At 40.1% G+C, this 19868-nt stretch overlaps 1 protein-coding gene across 1 annotated transcript in view; it reads right to left on the reverse strand.

Moving 5' to 3' along the window:
* MCF2L2 (MCF.2 cell line derived transforming sequence-like 2) overlaps nt 1–19868 on the reverse strand; it is a 257309-nt gene that overhangs the window by 54348 nt on the left and 183093 nt on the right. Inside the window, 7 exon segments of the mRNA XM_027583512.2 lie at nt 3313–3438; nt 5495–5566; nt 9536–9628; nt 10326–10418; nt 14758–14824; nt 15998–16113; nt 17046–17112. Of these exon segments, the coding sequence (XP_027439313.2) occupies nt 3313–3438; nt 5495–5566; nt 9536–9628; nt 10326–10418; nt 14758–14824; nt 15998–16113; nt 17046–17112 (634 nt within the window).

Here is a 19868-nt window from a genome sequence, read left to right on the forward strand (position 1 = left end):
ACAGATATGTACCTCTGAAACAAATAATACATTATATGTTAAAAAAAAAAAGGAAGATAGCAGGAGGGGAAGAATGAAGGGGGGGAATTCGGAGCGGGAGACGAACCATGAGAGATGATGGACTCTGAAAAACAAACTGAGGGTTCTAGAAGGGAGGGGGTGGGAGGATGGGTTAGCCTGGTGATGGGTATTAAAGAGGGTATATTTACCTGCATGGAGCACTGGGTGTTATATGCAAATAATGAATCATGGAACACTACAACAAAAACTAATGATGTAATGTATGGTGATTAACATAACATAAAAAAAAAAAAGAAATAAAATACCTGGCCTTATCCCACAAAACTTGCAATAAAAGTACTTCCTTTATTGAAAGACGTAAATTTGTCCCAGAAAATAAAAATATTTCATTCAACCTTTAGTATTCAACTTTGGAACTGGTTCCTGACCAGCCAGGATTTAAAAGGATCCTACACATATCTCTATTTTTTTTTTAAAGATTTTATTTATTCATTTGACAGAGACAGACACAGCAAGAGAGGGAACACAAGCTGGAGGAGTGGGAGAGGGAGAAGCAGGCTTCCTGCTGAGCAGGGAGCCTGATGCGGGGCTCGATCCCATGACCCTGGGATCATGACCTGAACCGAAGGCAGACGCTTAACCAACTGAGCCACGCAGGCGCCCCTACATATCTCTATTTTATGTGTTAGATTGAGAAGAGGGGAACCTTTTTTTTTCGCAAATGGAAGGAAGTAAATGACATCTCAGTGATCCATAAAGCAAACTTTCTTAAAACAAAAAAATATAAAATTCCTGTGACTGAATTAAATTGAGAACTGAACGTACACAACAGGAGTAAAATGTAAATATCAGGAGGGAATTTTTTTCTAGTTATTTTAATTATGCATTCACCCACTCAGGTTCAATGTCTTTCCTTTTCAAAACCAGGCCAATATTGGATGTTAAGTAGAGAAACTAACAGTTAAGTTCTGGGTTCATTCACACACTCAGCATGTGATTTTTAGCATCTTGTGATAAGATTCTACAAAGCTGAGTCAAAGAATCTTAGAATCATTAGATGTGAGTTAGGAGTAGCTGAACTGTTAGTAGACTCTAAACAAAATCAGACGAAGAATGCATTGAGAGAATGAATGGCACTCTGGATAGGGAGTGAAGAAATCCAAGAAGTGGTCCAAGCTGATGCACAATGTGGTCTTGTGTGAGTTAACTCTTCTTTCCGTGGATCTACTCATGAATCAGAAAGGGAAAATTTCACTGCCTGCTCTCCCATAATTCAATAGGATTATACAAAACTGTCAGGGTAAAGTAGCTACTGTACTAGATGTAAAGCAAGTTAAAATAGTGAAAAAAAAAACAATAGAGTTTATGTCAAAGGTGCAATTCTGAGGACATATGGGAGAAAAAAGTTCTTTGCATTGATGTAAAGAATATCTACAATTCTATAAGCTGGTTCACCTTATTTGCATGCAAGCTGGCTTGGAATGAAATTAGAGTAGATTGCTATTTACTCACATTTTACTAATTATTTTCTCATAACTTCCTCCTCCTCTGATAATCACACTCAGAATAATAACTGGGAGTTTCCTGCTCTGTGAATGGTTTCCGGGACATTCATTTGATTCAGGGAAGTGTATATCTAATAGGGGTCACTGACATGTGTTCAGGCATAAAAAGAGCAGAAAGATGTCCCAAAATGATTAAATAAATGGCTCCCTTGAGTTTCCTTAAATGAAGAAGGAAAAAATTATTACCAAGAAGATGATCCCCTCCCACACATACCTTGTGGTTCATGAATACCCTCCTGAATCATTCATCAGTAGTAAGCAGAGAACACTCTTGAGTCCCAGGGGACAGTAACAGCATCACTACCTGGATCACTGTGGACCCAGTGGGGCTGCTTCTGAGATGCTGGCCAGGGAAATACCAGGAAGGAGGGAAATAAAAAGATCATGGGGGTTTTTTTTGCCCCTAATTAATTTGCATGGCTTGACTTATGACCAGGAAAGAAAAGAAAGGTCATTTCTATTGGCCAGACCTCAATGAACAAACAGTATGTTAAAGCCAGGTAAAAATGAAAAGGAAAAAGAGAGAAGGAAAAGTATCTGTCTGAAGTGTAATCCTCAAAATTCTTCATCCTTCTAATGGTAGACAGAATAGCCTTCCAAAGAGGTCCGCATCCTAACCCCTGGAATTTGAGAATATTTCAGGTTACATGACAAATGGGAATTAAGGTTGCAGATGGAATTAGGATTGTTCATCAGCTGACTTCAAGATGGCCAATACTGTGGATGAATGGGTGGGTCCAATGTAATCACAGAGTCCTCAAAAGTGGAAGAGAAGCAGAAGAGAAGGTCAGGATGATGTGAGTCAAGAAGAACTTTGACAATGGAAGGAGAAACCATGAGCCAGGGGATGTGTGGGGCCTTGGTAAGCTGGACAAGGCAAGGAAACATTCTCTCCCAGAGCCTCCCAATGAAAGCAGACACCTTGATTTTAGCCTAGTGAGACTGTTGTACTTCTGACCTATGGAACTATAATATAATACATTTGTGCTGCTCTAAGCCACTAAGGGTGTGGTAATTTGTTATGACAAGGATGAAAAACTAATCCATCTGAGTCAAGATCTAGAGCACCCCCAGTGAAACCCAGCTGAATAGCAATGATGTCTCAGTCCCAAGGAGCTCATCTGGTTCCAGAGGGTGGCCTGCTTTTCTAGAATCCCTGGGACTGACCCACTCAGAGTTTACCCTCATGCCCGTGTTGAGAGGGCTCAACTCCCCAGCACTGCCTCTTCTGGTATTTTTCTTCAACCATTTGGATTACAGAATATACGATATATGCTTGTTGGTCCTCTTCTGAGATCAGTGACGTAAAAATGGAGTTAGGCTTTGACTTAGGACCCACTTTCAAAGGACTTTGCATAGAGAAAATCTGAGGCAGGAAGGAAAATCTTTTAATCTTTTAATAGTGCCATGAGTCAGAGAATAAATTACTCCTTCAGCACCTTCCTCTGCCCATCTATGTTCTGGCCTCTGAGTTCCTGGTCATTCCAGAGTGTGGGTCAGTCTCAACATTCAGGACCCCAAGCAGTCAAACTCAAGACTCCTGAAAATGCTGAGAGGCTGCCTGGATTCCCACAGCACAGATTTGCTGCACAATTTAGGCTACTTTCCTCAGAGTCAGATTCCTTCACCACAGGTCCCCTCTCTACCTTTACCACAGCATCTCCTACCTTTGTAATATTGTGCCTGACTTTTGCTGAACTATTTCCATACTTGCTATGGCCCATACCGGACATCCAGTGACTGCTGCCAGGTCCACGGCCAACTCACAGGACTTGATCAAATCCTCCAACATGGCCAAAGCTTGCTGTAGTTCAGCTGAGAATGCGGAGTCCTTGGTCCTCTTTGGCCCATTCTGTGTAAACCAAATGCCTTGTTGGAAATCAAAAGGTAAACCATCTAACCAAGTGAACTAGGAAAACAGGACAGAAATAACGAGCCATGGATCCAGCCAGCACAGAGATGGAGAAGGTGGATACACGGATCTCTTGCCCTGCTCCCAAAGAATGGTGGCTAAAGATACTTCCTGGTTTACATATATGATATACACACTAGCAAAATCATCGACCACACCTTCTGTACATTGCACTCATTAAGAATGGAGTTCATAAAATCATGGACATCATGCTGCATAAGAAACATACTGACCTTTAAAGCATGGAAAACCCAGACCCTTTAAATAGGCTGCTCTTCCTTTTTACACCCCTAGCCCAGGAGCCTATTGAAAAGTAAAATCTGAGTATCATATTCCTGAATGTAATGTGAAAGTCCTATTCCTATGGGTAAAATTATACTTAAAACCATCGCAGGGAGGATATTTGTAATCTCCTATAGAAGCAGAGAATGAGCTTCCATGTGGAGGTTTACTCATGATTTACATGTAAATGCCATAACTGTTGCATTTGCCACCTTGAATCCCCACACCCCGCCCCAGCTCTGCCCTTCCTCCCTCTTCTCCTTCCCCAGTCTCTCACATTCTACCACCATTAAAGACACCAAAGAGATAAGCCAACAAGGTCTGCACCTCCCAAACAGGAAGACTCAGCATTGAGTACAAACACTATAACTGCTAATTCAAGAGACCAATGTTCCAGTTATTACTACTGAGACACTTAGGACATAATAGGGATGATTGTTTCAGTGTGTAAGTCTTTTGCTTACAGTTCCAGTATTTTATTCCCCTGCTACCTACGTGGCATATTTATCTGTTCTATGGTAAATACCAACAAAAAAATTTTGGTTTCTTCCTTTTTTTTTCTTTTTAACACATCGATTTCTATAACAAAAAACAGACAGCTCTTTGCTGCCCCTCCCCTCCCTGTATAGTCCGATCTCTTTTTGTCCTCTACGTGTGATGTAAGCAAAGGTTTGTGTATTCTCCTAATCTTTGCCTAAGCACTGAGGATTAGCTTCTTTGGATCAGAGATATGAGTGACAGGGCCAATGAATGCCATTGGATTCTTACCCTCTCACTCATATAAACATGCTCCAGGTGCTGGGAGAAGACAACAGGCTCTCACCTGAGTTTTTTGTAATATCATCAATAAAGGATTACATTCTTACACCAGGGGTCTTCCTTTTTATTCAACACTTAAAACTCAACTTCCTTTTAGAGACTCAACTGTTCCAATTCCCTCTCCTTCCCACTAACCCTCCTCCCACAAACATAGCAGGTAGCTACTTTAACATTGTGTAATGCAGGGCTCAGAAACACCCTTACAAACATTATTAAACTAACTCAGCCTAGCCCCCCTTGCTCCAGGCTATATTACCTGTGTCTTGAGCTTCTCTTAATTTCAAGGAGTCCCTACCATATATACTGAGCAGAGAAGGACTGCTTCTCATGTTATTCTTGTTAAAACTAGAATATTCTATAGAAAATTTAAAAGAAACCCCACTCCTAAGTCACAGATCTCTTCCCAGTACAGTATGGTCACCATTTCTTCCGAGGGAACCTTGGCTGTCTTAGAATTCACACCCACAAACACACTTAGAGGTGAACAGGGCATAATGTATGCAAATTAGATATACTAAGAAGCACAAACAAGTAAATATAAATCATACATAATCCTACCCTGCAGGAAAACCACAGCAGAGATTTTATCATATTTACTTCCAGTCTTTTATGTAAGCATTTTACACATTCACTTAATTTTGTATTCCTGTTAAAACATTTTTATGTGTAGGAAAAAATATATATTACTAGTTATCCTGTTACAAAACCTCACTTTGAAATTGCCTTTAATTTTTTTGTTTTTTCTGTGACTACAAATTATAAGATACATGCTATTTTAGAAAATTTAAATAATAAAGATCATAAACAAGAAAAACAAAATTGCTATAAATCTGCCCACCCATAGACAAACACCATTAACAGTTAGTTATATAAAACAATATTTAATATACAGTACCTTAGCCAAACCTCCTTCTTGGTCACCGGAGTCTATCCCCAAATCCTCAGGAGACTCAAAATCCAGCAGACCCTGCATTAACCCAGAAGTCTTATTGGAAATCAAAAAGTAGAATGCCAACAAAATCTACTGTGCTACCTCCAGCCAATGCTGAATTAACAGAAGACGTACTTTCCACAAACAGAATTATATTGGACACACTGTTTTGTAGCCTGTTTTTTCTCACTCAACAATGTATCATGAACATTTTTCCATTACATTATGTTTTAAAACAAGTTTTTTAGTTGTAGCAGTGTCACATCCTGTAGATAAATCATAATTCATTAATCCCCCTTACTTTTAAACATTTAGGTTCAATAATTTTTTACAATAATAATAATGATCTTTGTGCTTTTTTCCCCAAGGATAAGTTCCTAGAAGTGAAATGGTCAATGTTAAAAGTTCTTTTTTTTTTTTTTTTTAGGATTTTATTTATTTGGTGGGGGGAGAAGCAGAAAGAGAGGGACAAGTAGACTCTGTGCTGAGCATGGAGCCCAATGTGGGGCTTGATCTCAAGACCCTGAGATCATGACCTGAGCTGAAATCGAGAGTTGGATGCTTAACCAATTGAGCCACACAGGCACCCCAATGTTAAAAATTCTGATGCGTACTTCCAAGTTCTTTACAGAAGGACTATGTTCCCACCAGTCATATATGAAAGTTTATTTCACCAGCCCCCACCCTACATGGAGTATTAACATTTAACCAAAAAGTTTTGCCAATTCAATCAACAGAGAAATCCTACCTCACTTGTTTTAATTTGAATTTCTCAAATAACTGGTGAGGTGGAACTTTCAAAACAAAAATGTTTGCTATTAACATTTATTCTTTTGTAAACTGCCTATGTCCTCCATTTATTTTTTAATTATTTTCTTTTTTATTTCAACGTTGAGGTATAATTGGCATATAAAATTGTTAGGTATTCAAAATGTATATGGTGATGATTTGATATATGTATATATTGTAAAAGGATTTCTTCCATCTAGTTAATTAACACATCATTACTTCACATATTTATCTTTTTTTTTTTTGGCAAGAACATTTAAGTCCCACTCTTAGAAAATTTCAATTATATAATACACTGTTATCGATAGTCACCATGTTTTACATCAGATCCTCACACCTTATTCATCTTGTAAACTGAAAGTTTATATCCTTTTACCAACCTCTCCCTATTCTTTTTTCTAATAGTAGTCTTTCATTTTTTTAAAAGAAGAAAAATGAATATCACTCCTATGACATGAGTCGCATTACACAGGAAATGAGCATAACCACCTATTCTAGAACATCCTTCTTATAATAAGCAAAATTTATTATTAACAAATAATGCACCATTTTCCAAATCACATCTTAAAATCCAGGTAAGAAAAATTCTCTACATTAAATTTGATAGTTTTGGGGTGCCTTCAGCTCAGGTCATGTTAAGTGTCTGCCGTCAGCTCAGGTCATGACCCCAGAGTCCTGGGATCGAGCCCCGCATCAGGCTCCCTGCTCAGCAGGGAGACTGCTTCTCCCTCTGCCCCTCCCCCTGCTTGGCTCTCTCTCTGTCTAATAAATAAATAGAATCTTAAAAAAAAAATAAATAAATCTGATAGTTTCCATACATCACTTAGCCTCTTTGACATAAATCATGACCTCAATAAAAGTGAATTCCTGTTGTCCCTAAATGCATCTATTTCTAATATATGTTAATAAATAATATATTGTTTAATCAGCTTGCCATGACTCATTACACATTATGTACATTATGTATTCAAAAAACTCTGTCACAAGTGTTAATTTTCATATCTCAGAAAAGATTTGAGCATTTCATAGGTATTTCTTTTTTGTTTTTGTTTTTTTAAATTACTAACTTCTATGAGGTCATTATTAAGATCTGTCCTGTATCTTGCTAATATTATATTTCACACAGTTTTTCATGTGTCTGTTTTTAATGGCATTATCTATCATTCCCTTCCCTTTCTTTTGTACTCGGAAAAAGCCTTCTCACACCAGAATTCCACGATCCTTTCTAAGCCAGGGGGCCATCAGTCAGACACCAGTGCTCCCAAAGAAGATGATGGTAGGCCCTGCAGAATGAGCTCTGTCCCTCAGGGTGGAGAACACTACGAAGTTCTTCCTTTCTTCACAGGCGTGCCAGTGGTTTGGACTTGTTTTTCCAGCACGCAGCAAGCTTAGCTATGGGGAAAACTGGTTTGCCCTGAATAGGCTCTCATTGTTTCACATCCCTGAGGAATATTTTATAGTGATTCTGTCTCATTTCCTGAGTGACATGAAACTAACAAAATTCTCTAATTACTTTTAACATGTGTTACCTCGTTTATGCTCCCAAAAAGCATACCAGGAAAAGACTAGTACTACCTTCACTTCACAGCTGAGGAACCTGAGGCAGAGAGAGGTTAAGTAATTTGCCTGTGTTCATGCAGTCTGGAAGCGGCAGAGCTGGATCCACACCCCAGATGGCTAACTCCTCAGTCTGGGTTTCTAATCACTGCGCCCTGTAGCCCTCTGTGTATGGTACAGAACTTCGCTCTTGAGGCAACATCGCTTCTGTGGGAAAACTCGGGCATTTCAGTGCCCGACGGACCCAGACGGAGGTGGTGAAGACCCCCCACTCGTCCTGCTCCTTCCTCACTGGGTAGGACTCGTACAGCTCGGATGACAGTAAAGATGGGTTGGTCAGAGGAGTGTGAGGCTCTACGTGAGCACTGTATGGAGACACACTCACAGATGCCATGGTGGAGGGAAGCATTGGGGCTCATTCCCATTCCCACACTGCTGTGGCATCTCTATGGATAAAACAACGGCTGCTACGCATTCCAGGAAGCTTCCTAGGGGTCAGCCCCGAGCGAGTTGTCTACAGGCATTACCTACTGGCTCCGCACAGCAATCCTGTGGAGGAGGTTCTAGTATCCCCACCCGACACATGAGAAAACCAAGGCCTAAAACGTCCAGGAGTGCCATATGTGGTGACGGCAGGGCCGGTCCAGCTGAGGCTGGGACTGCTGAGGCAAAGCTGAAAGGGGCAGCTTTTTCTGAGGGCAGAATGTTAGGCAATGAGCTTAACCTCCCCGAGCCTCAGTTTCTTCACACTCCAGAGTCCTTCTGGTGTGTCTGATTGTGGGGATTAAATAAGAAGTACATATGGGAAGGTCCCCATTAAACAGCAGGTGCTTGTGTTTTTTGTTTTTCATTTTTGTTGTTGTTGTTGTTGTTTTGAGAGATAGTAGCCACTGGGCAAGAGCTACTTATAAAGGTTAACTCAAAACACAAGTTGGAGAAGGGGCCCAAAACTTTCCCTCAGCTCACAGGCAGGGAGGCAGCCTGACAGAGCCTTCTCTCCTGTTTGGGGTGTCTGGGAGTGCTCTCCTGCAGGTGTGCTGTTGGCAGACAGAGAATGAACCACCTAGGGGTTCAGCAGAGCAAAATGCCCTCTATTACGTTGCTCTTGAGAAAGATCCTTAATCGAAGGATGGAGGTACATACTGTAAAAGGAGAAAAGACTCCAGTTTTGCCTTCTCCCTTCCATTGTTTTAATGCACAGAAAATTGTGACTCAGGGAACATCAAACCTCTTTTCTGAAGCTCCTTGCCTCATCTGTAAAATGGAGCAGATGATATCTTGCCTGTAGATACCTTATATGAGAGGACAGCCTCTGGCTGCCTCCCCGCTCTCTCAGTTGCCAGCAATGTGGTGGCATTCCCCTTTCTCCCTTTGCTCTCCAGGACCTCTCCTTCCCCAAACAAGCCTCCTGAGAGATTCATGCCTTAGGCCGCATGTTGGACCAGCCAGGCTTCCAGGTCCCTTTCGATTCTCTGATTCTTTGGTCCTCCTCACCGAGGTATGCTGCTTTGGACTTGGAGGACAGAAAAAGCCTAAAGGAGAGACATATCTTCTTCCCCTTTGGAAGACGAAGTCACAGCTCTGCATGTCTAAGGAAAAGAGCATCCTAGCACACACGTGTTTTCCCAGCACAGGAAAGCACTGTCTCATCGACTTTACCTTCAACAGCATCTGGTATTTTATAAGTCTCTGGCTGGGTCCTCTGAGATACTTAAAAAGAGGGAGATTGTGATCCAGTTGGCGCTGGCATACCTTTAAAAGCCAAACAGAAACAAATGTAAAACAAAACCAACAACACATGGAGAGAACAAAGAGGCAGCATTTGAATACAAGAAATGAAACAGGCTCTTGGAGGGGGCGCTGGGGGGAAGAGATGCTGCTGTGTTGACCTGGTTAGTAATGTTATTGAGTCCTTGGGTGCCTTAGGAACAATGTGTCAAATGAGAGAAAGGGGAAAGAGGATGGCTGGGCTAGTAATTCTAGATGCAGCTAGGGAAGCAGGACCATTTATTTCTTTTAGAAAGCAAGTCCACTGGAAGACAGTGGGGTACCTCAAATCCTGAAAAAGAGGCAGCCTGTCTTTGAGTTGTGTCTATTCAGGTCATTTTGAGTCTAGAAGTTACATGATGACTTACTAATATCATTCCAAGGAGCCCCAGAATGTGACCTTTTGGATTTAATTCCTTTTAAAAATTCCCCATCCTAGACGAGGACTCTGGTTTGCTCACCAGGCTAGAGCTGCTCCTCACAGACCTGTCCCATAGAGACCCAGGGCCACATCAAAACTTCCAACATGTCATCTCAAAATAGGAGAGACTTTTAATAAACATAAATTCAAATGCCAAATTCCCCTGCCTCGTTCATACTTCTGATTTCTTTAAAGACTTGGCACACATAAACATTGTCCAGGAAAAACCATTTGTGCGAGACTTTGTGATCTCAACGTTACCCCAAAGAAGGTGCAGTCTTGACATTCTTGCCAGATTGCCCTAGCTCGGGGCAGATTCTTATGGTATTTAAAATATATTTGAAGATCTTCTTTCTGAGTGGGAAAAGAATTGGAACAAATTAATCAGGTTGTATTTTTCAGTAAGTGGACAGGATGATACTGTTTATTCATTCAAATATTCAATAAGCCTGAGTCTTTTCATGGTGTGAGGAACTGGGGATGCACGATAACCTCATGTTGGGGTGACTGTGTGATGGGAAGGTAAATAGAAGGTTCTAAACAACCGTAAGTCCTAAACACAGATACGAACAGGGTGCTGTGGAAACAACTACAGGATTCTGATAAATCGGTAAATTCATGAACAGGAGCGGGTTTTAATCTCCATCCTTCCTCCTCTGCTCTTTATCCAGGACATCACTGTCTCCCCAGAGTAGCTCTGCGGTGAAGTACAAAATTGACAGAAAAGGTGCTGGTAGCTGATGGCTCCTCCTCTCTCTCTCTCCCTATCTTCCTATTTTGATCATCATGATGCTAACTGCAGAAAATAAACCAAGAGACACCCAAAAGATAGAAACACCCCAAAAGGAAAATGTGGCAGCCTGAAGAAAACAAGTGCTAAGTCCTTTGGGCAACCCCCAAATCAGCAGGCTCTGCCTCAGACATCCCTTTCCACCTACAGCACCAGACTCTAAGACAGGAAACATTATATGACTAACTCAGAGCTAGAGATCAAGACGGATTCCAAGTGCTGTGTGACCTATTTCTCATTGCATCAAAGACCATGAGAGGTAGGCACATACCCACCAGTACCCTGGAGAGGTTGCTCCCAGCCTATGGAGTCAGCTTGCCAGCTTCATCCACTCCGTCACGCGCACCTGGACCACAGCATCTATGCTGGTCACAGAGCCTGTGCTGTCTGGGGAGGGGGGAAGTCTATGGGGCTGCATCCTGGTGGATTTCCATGTCCCTGTCTTTCTCAGGCCAACTCTTGATGGCCTTCATGTGGACATAGGTCACTGTTTTCCTCACAGCTTCAACTATGTCTATTTCTTTCCATTTCTGCTTGTAGAAGGAAGGAAGATGGCTCTTAAGAAATGTTCTTCAGACAGGTTAAGGAACTAGAATAATAACTCAGAGCAGCCCACACACAGGGAACACTCCTGCCATACCACAGGCCAGACTTATAAAATATTACAAATTGATGAAGGCATCTCACCCACATTGGGTCTGTCAGAGCACAAAATCATTGGCCTTTAGCTCCTAAAAGAATTCAAGGTTTCAGGGCTTTCAACACTAACCATCAGAAGATTATATAAAAGTTGGAGGAGATCCTCCCACCCAGTGAAACATCCTCAAAAGTCAGCCACCTTTCCCCAAACTTTCCCAGCAACAGAGGCACATGGTTCTCTTGGGGGATGCTGAGCTGAAAAGTGTACTCCTCAAACCCTCACTCCCTGGTACTATGTCTACACTTTGAGCAAGGCAGAACACCATAGGCCTTCAAGCACCAAAACATGACTGTTGACCTACAATTGCTCTTCAATCCAAAATTCCTTAAAGAAAGGATACACACTGACCAGCAGCATATAAAAGTGCCCAACTATCCTTACCTGCCTATAGAACAAATCAGGAGGCTAAAAAAATAACTGCTACCAAAAACTCCTATTCACATATGATCATTTACGCATTAGGATGGTGGGCTCTGATGGTGGATGGTCCAGGTTCAGTTCTTGGCTTTGTCAGTTCCAAACCAAATGGCCCAAGTTCAGTTACTCAACCTCCCTATACTTCAGTTTTCTCATCTATTAAGTGGGTTCACAACAGCAGTCAACTAGGACTACTATGAGATTAAATGAGACAATGTATAGAAACTTCTCAACAAATGACCAATACGTATGGAGCACCCAATATATGGTAGCCATTGACAAGACATTTTTTACTTTGTAAAACCCTTCTGTATACACTATTTTATTAGATTTCCACAACAACTTTACATATTGGTATTATTAAGCCTATTGTATGGAGGAGGGAAGTGAGACTCCGGGGGTTTAAGTGACTTAACATGAGGTCACGCAGATAGCAAGTGGCTCAACTTCGCAAGAAGTTACATTTCCTGAGTCCCACCCCAGGGCTCTTCCCATTTTGCCTTGTCACATCTCAGAGCTAATGGAACTCAAAGTAGACTATTGACAAATATCATTCTATGTAGAGCCTGGTCTCTGGGGCAGAATCTTCCTGGATTCTGCAGACTAGAGAGTCTGATTAAAATATTTGGCCAGAGCAATATTTCAAAACTCATTTTCATGATTAATGGAATTCTGCAAATATTACTGAGAAAAGGTCAGTTGTTGTAGTAGATAACGGGTGAGGGGCCCACCTCATTGGCTAACAAATACACAGCAACAGCAGTTCCCTCAAGGAGCCTCAAAGATTACCTAATCATGGTTTTAATTACTCCATCTGTCCCAGACTAATAACTTTATGATGGAGAAGAATTTATTACCTGTACTATGTCTCCAACATCATAAATCACATAGGATCATATGCAGTGTTTATATGCAGGTCTGGATTAATGATTTCTCAGGTTTCTCCCAACATGGGGGACTATAGAAGGCTTTGCAAAACTTTAGGTGAGGAATTCTTCTAGGAAAAGATGTTTTGTCAGCAATTCCTTAACCATTGCCTTACACTTGGACAATTGTTTTTTATCATATCCATTTCTTCCCCACAGGAATTCGGTCCTTTTCTCATCCAACAATTTAAATAAGTCTTTGCAATAATGACATAAGCAATTATAAAATATTTCTAAGCTCTGAAACTAGACTTCACATTGGTGGTTTGATGAGTGCAAAATTACAAAGTAGTACAAAACACGAATAATGCTATAAAGTAATTCAAAAAGGAAATTAATTAGATTAAATACAACATAGTTTTCAGTGTACCTTGAATTTTGGCACTTGACAAAAAACCTATGATGAGGTTGTGGTGGAAAAGCCCATACAGGCTGTGGAAAGGCCTTTCTAAGCTGGCAAGAGTTCTGAGGGTTGAAGGCTCTGTTCTCTGTTACGTCAAATGCCTTGAAACCTGGGCATTTGTGTTTGCTTGCTCTCAGTTTATCACACGTACTGCTCTTAGACTTATCAGCCTTAATTTGGGTTGTTTAAAATGTTTAAGTTGTTTCGTCTGTTGTCTCAGGCTCACAAAAAGAAAAAGAAGGAAGAGAATGAAAAGAAGAGCTAGTTGAGAGAGAGAGGAGAAATGCAAAAGACTTAGAAAGTCCAGGGCATGAGGATCCTCTGCATAGTCCTCCCAAGGGAAGAAAGTGCTTGGGGAGCGGTGCTAGGTAATACATGTCTCTGTACCGGCTCAATAGGCCCAAACAGCTATTCACTGCCCAAAGCAGGGGTGCAGAGAGGGCAAGAGGGAAGACGTCTGTGCACGGAGAAGGGGAAGTAGTCAGAGATGGTGGTGTAGGGCAGGAAATCATAAATGGGGTACTAAGCATAAGAGGGACCATAGACACTGAACTCTACCTCTGGAACTAATAATACACTCTATGTTAATTAATTGAATTTAAATAAAATTTTAAAAAATAAGCTTTAGAATATGCTCCAAAGTTATTTTTTCATTAAGAATAAAAAATAAAGGGGTGCCTCGTGGCTCAGTCAGATAAGCGTCTGCCTTCGGCTTAAGGTCATGATCCCAGGATGCTGGGATTGAGCCTGTACCGTGTCTGGGTTCCCTCTCCCTCTGCCAGCCGCTTCCCCTGCTTGCATGCTCTCTCTCTCTCTGTCAAATAAATAAATAAAATCTTAAAAGAAAAGAATAAAAAATAAATAAATTCCAAACTGAAAAGTAAAAAAAAAAAAAAGAGGGACCACAGATTTAACATATTCTAACCATCCTCTATGCTGTAAAAAAATAAAATGGAAGGAAAGACATTTTCTGAGACTTTTAGTTTAGCATCAGTACTTCTTCTCTTGAGAGTGTTAATACAACTTTACTGAGGAATTTAAGCCTGCTGTGTGATTTTTGTTCGAAACAGTTAGCTTGGTGCCTGGGTGGCTCAGTTGTTAGGCCGCTGCCTTCGGCTCAAAAGAAAACAAACAAACAAACAAACAAACAAAAAAACCCGTTAGCTTAGTCATTCAGAGGAGGATCATCTGTTTTGGGGGTCCAGTCCTCCATGTCACTGGGCTTTGCAGGAGGCCAAGCTTTGTAAGTTGCTCCCATCTGTCATATGAGCCTAGTCAAACTGGACTCATCTCACGCTGGGTGACATATTACAAAAGGACTCCTGCTTTGCACTCAAAAGGCATGTGTAATTTTTGAGACCATTGGTGTTTCCCATTTGCCCTTGCTCCTCACACAGAAAATTAAGGGCTAACTTTAATCCCATGGCTATTCTGAGTTTCTGGGAGCACAGACTTACTCTCTTGAGAAAGCAGCGTGCCAGAAGTCAGGGTTTTCGGTACACTTTCTAATTCTTTAGAAAAGTCCTAGGGAAGGAAAAGTATAATCACATTTTGATTTTTTTACATGTATGAAGTTAAAAATACATAAGTTTTTTTCTTAAGTAAAATCACATAAGATTTTAAGAGGTGCTCAGAAAAATGCTGTTTTCCAGGCTTTATTGCTCTTGACTCATCTTCAACATACCAATTTGGAAGAAAAAAACATTCTGTGACATTACTAGGATTCCTTGAAGCCAACCACAGCTTGTCCTGATAATTCTAGGCACTAGCTGTAGACCGACAAGATGCGCTGATGCTCCCTGCTACATGAGAATCACATGAACATGAACTACTGTTGCTGTGTCTACTGCTAATATCACTGAGGGTTTGAGGCAAGCCAGGCATAAGCTAAGTACTTCATAAACAATATCTCATTTAATCCTCCACCAAACCTAGTAAGGTAGGGTCTCATAAATGTGAAACCCAAGGCATGGAAGAGGCTGAATAACTTCTCCAGGGAAGGTAGCAGAAATGGGATTTCCATTTCAGTTGTGTGTCTGACCAATGGACAAGAGACGGGGTTGGGAAACAATTGTGGGTCAATTCACCAAGGAGTCTCTTCTTTCCCATCAATTAGATGTGTGATTTGGGGTTGTTATACTGAGTAAAGAGAGGAAACGAGCTGCAGGTTCATCTGTGAAATGAAAGGCTTGGAAGATGATCTCCAAAGTCCCTTCCTCCTCTAATTCTCTAGAACTCAACACCCAAGCAGCCCTGGGTTAAAAGGACAACTTGTCCAACCAGTTAGCATTTTCCAACACCCTAGCTCCCAGCACTACTTGATGATAGTAGGTATGTGGACATGTGTCTTGGTGATCTTTGTATTCCCAACGCTGAACACAGTGCCTGACACAGAAGAGGTCCTCAATAAAGGCAGATACATGAATAGATAAATAAGCAAAGGAACACACAAAAAATATAACATTAATGCCTGACACTTGGTACATGCTCCATTGATGCCTTTCCCCTTCTCCCTCAGAGATCTATGGCACTTCTCCCCTCCTTCTCATCCCATCCCATCCCAACCAAGTCCATTGACTCTGGACTACTTGCCTAAGCCTGGCAATGTCTACACATGTTCATCTCCAAATCCCATCAGTCTGATTTCCATTTTTCTCTTACTTTCCATTTTTCCTGATAGTTCGAATTATTATATACCTGTTGTGAAATTCATAAAGTTCTCTAATATTCCCAAAGAGAAACTCCTTGTTATTCTGAAGAACATCTGGAATCAGATGCTTCAGCCAAATAAAATCCATTGGAGTGATATATCCCTGCAAAGGTGGAAACAAGATAGGTTTTACAGATAAGAACATTTAAGAGATGATCTGAATTAGCTTCTCTAGGGACCAAAACTTTAATAACTGGGAAACATGGCACACTTATTTCCTGAAAGCCATTTCATCAAATGCTTTCTTTTGATATGTATTATTCCCTTCATGTGTCCATCTTCAGAAGAAGGTGGTTAAATTTAAATGGCAGTGATAATAAAATGGCATTTTATAGAAAGAACAAATATATTTTTTAAATGTTTATGTTATACAAGTGTGAAAGCAAAAAACTTATCTCTCATTTTACAACCAAATGCAATTACTACTGTTTTATTATATTTCCTTCATGACTTTTTAAAAGCTTATTTAATACTGTTTTTAGTTTAATCTTATAAGCATTTTTCAACATTGCTACATATTATTCAAAATATTTTGTAACAGTTGAATAATATTTCATTCAGCATGAATATCAGACTGTATTAACATCCCCTTTTTTATTGGAGATTTTATTTTCTTTTGATATTTTATTATAAAAATTCTATTATAACTTTGTACAGATCATTTATTTCTCAGATTATTCTCTTAGGAAAATAGGAAAAATTCAAATTTTCACTCTCAAGCAAAAAATCCTACTTGAAACAATTCTCCCTTATTAAATTATCAAAAATATTCAAATTATCATGTCCATTGTTGGCAACCTACTGGGCCCTGCTAAAATCAGTATGAATTGATACAATCCTTTGGAAGTTATTTAGTTACACGGATCACTAGTCATAAGAATGTTCTTATTCCTATTGGAAAGATACTTGTGATATTATAAGACCTGAACTCTTGGTGGAAATTCTAGAGACATACGGCAACTATTTTAAGTCTCTTTGTGCAACAGAACTCTAATTTGAATACATCCTTAATGTCCACTACCCCAGTCTACTTACATCAATTATGCTCTTAATCTCTTTTATATAAATCTCTTCCGTCTCAAGCAGGTCATGTATGATGCGCCTGAATCACGGCAGCAGGTGGGAATATGAAAGAGAAAGAAATGGAGGGAGGGAAGAGAGGGTTTTTAGAATTCTTTTAGAATAATGCTCATCACTACGGTTCCCTTGAGTGGCTTACCTACTTAGGTTGTGGTCAGTTCATTCTGTTCTACTGAATACCCAAGGCCAACAACTCACAAAAGCACATCTGATCACACTGGCATAAGAAGAAACAGTAAGGTCAGAGGACTCAAAATCTATCTGTACAGCCAATGAATGACCTGTCCTCTGGTGGGTCACAGTGTAGGGGTCAAAAAGGCAGAGATTGTGGAGTCAGAAATGCCAGGTTTTGATCCTTGGTCAGGAAGGCCTGCCGACCCCTACATTGTATGTGTGGTTTCTGAGATTTTCTCTGCAGCTTTCTGCTGTTTCATTGCTCATATCAAGATGTTTGACCCGCATGGGTGGGACTTTGTTATGCATGAGGTTAGATGGATTCCAGTCCTGCTCCCTTTCTCTGGCATCTAATGTTTCAGTAGGATTGGTGTCCTCAGACAACAAACATGACTTCTGTCTGCTTTCCTTGAGGAAGGCAGGTGGGGGTTGTGGTGGGCAGAATGCTATGATGACCCCCCAGATTCCTGACCCCTTGCATACATACACCTCCTCCCAGTTAATTAACTGAACACTAATTAGGTGCTACTGTGGAAGGTCTTTGCCATTCTGTTTTGTTCCAAATCAGTTGACCCTAAGATAGGTAGATTATCTGGTTGGGCTTCCTAGTCTCATGAACTCATCAGATCTGGGTCTGGAAGTCAGAAAGACTGGAAGCATGAGAAAGCTTTAACACAAGGGAAGCTGTCCTTGGCTGGACTCTGGAGATGGGAGAGGCTCTGTGATAAGGAACATAGGCTGTCTCTAGATTCTGAGAGTGGCCCCCAGTTAATAACCAGCAAGGAAACTGGGACTTTAGTTCTACAGTTGCAAGGAACTGAATTCTGCCACAACCAGATCAACTTAGAAGAGAATACTGAGCACAGCTGACCAACTTTATTTTAGCTCTGTGGGACCTGAGTAAAAAGCCAGTCATGCTGTGCCTGGACTTCTATCACAGGAAAACTGGGAGCTGTTAAGTTAATGGTCCATATTTTTATAGCAATAGAAAAGTAATAGAAAGCATGAGGCCAGTCCCCACATCTATCTCCAGATAGACTGTTTTCTTTCTCTTCTCAGACACTTTTTCTTTTGGGCTTTCTTTTAGGCCTCTAAGTGAGTTAGTGTTTGTACAGGTGATCATGTGTGGAATACATACATTTATGGTTTCCTGAGAACTGTTGGTAGGTTATCTATTAAAAGGTAACCTATCCCAGTAATTTCTCTGACAATGGCCATAGCAACATTTTTCTAAATATGTCTCCTGAGGCAAGGGAAATAAAATAAAAAATAAATTATTGGGACTACATCAAAATAAAAAGCGTCTGCATAGCAAACAATCAACAGAACTAAAAGACAACCTATGGAATGGGAGAAGATATTTGTAAATGACATATCTGATAAAGAGTTAGTATCCAAAATACATAAAGAACTTATACAACTCAACACCAAAAAAAAAATCCCAAATAATCCAATTAAAAATGGGCAGGGGACATGAACAGACATTTCTCCAAAGAAGACATACAGATGACCAACAGACACATAAAAAGATGCTCAACATCACTCATCATCAGGGAACTACAAATCAAAACTACAATGAGATATCACCTCACACCTGTCAGAATGGCTAAAATCAAAAAGACAAGAAACAACAAGTGTTGGTAAGGATGTGAAGAAAAAAGAACCCCTTGTACAACTGTTTGTGGAAATGCAAACTGGTGCAGCCAGAGTGAGAAACAGTATGGAGTTTCCCCAAAAAAGTAAAAGTAGAATTCTAGTAATTCCACTACTAGGTTTTTACCCAAAGATACAAAAACACTAATTCAAGAAAATATATGCATGCCTGTGTTTACTGCGGTATTATTTACAATCGCCAAGTTATGGAAGAAGTCCAAGTATCCATCAATAGATAAATGGATAAAGAAGAGGTGGTATAGGTCTACAGTGAGATATTGCTCAGTCATAAAATGAAATCTTGCCATTTGCAACAACACGGATGGATCTAGAGAGTATAAAGCTAAGGGAAATAAGTCAGTCACAGAAGACAAATACCGTGTGATTTTCACTCATAGGTGGAATTTAAGAAACAAAATAAATGAACAACAACAACCACAAAAAGAGACAAACCAAAAACAGACTCTTAACTATAGAGAACAAACTGATGGCTACCAGAGGGGAGGTGGTTGGGAGGATGGGCGAAATAGATGAAGGGGATTAAGAGTGCACTTATCATGATGAGCACTGAGTAATGTACAGAAATGCTGAATCACTATATTGTACATCTGAAACCAATATAACATTGTATGTTAACTACACTGGAATTAAAATAAAAATAATTAAATAAAAATTATAAAGCTGAGCTAAAAAAATTAGAAAAATACATAAATAAATGGTAGTCTAACCTAGTAAAGGGTTTCTTTTTCTCTCATTAAATGGATATGTCAAGGGAAAATAATCAAAGGACAAAATACAGGAAATTCACACTATATAAAAATGACTATTTTTCTTATGAAAAAAATACCCAATGCACGCTAATCCAATAAGGCATAATAAAAAGAAGCAACAATTTTCAACTACTATAATGGCAGAAATTTCAAATCTCAAAAGAAGACTGATAGATAAGAA

The sequence above is a fragment of the Zalophus californianus genome, chromosome 1, assembly GCF_009762305.2.
Source record: "Zalophus californianus isolate mZalCal1 chromosome 1, mZalCal1.pri.v2, whole genome shotgun sequence".
Classification (NCBI taxonomy): Eukaryota; Metazoa; Chordata; class Mammalia; order Carnivora; family Otariidae; genus Zalophus; species Zalophus californianus.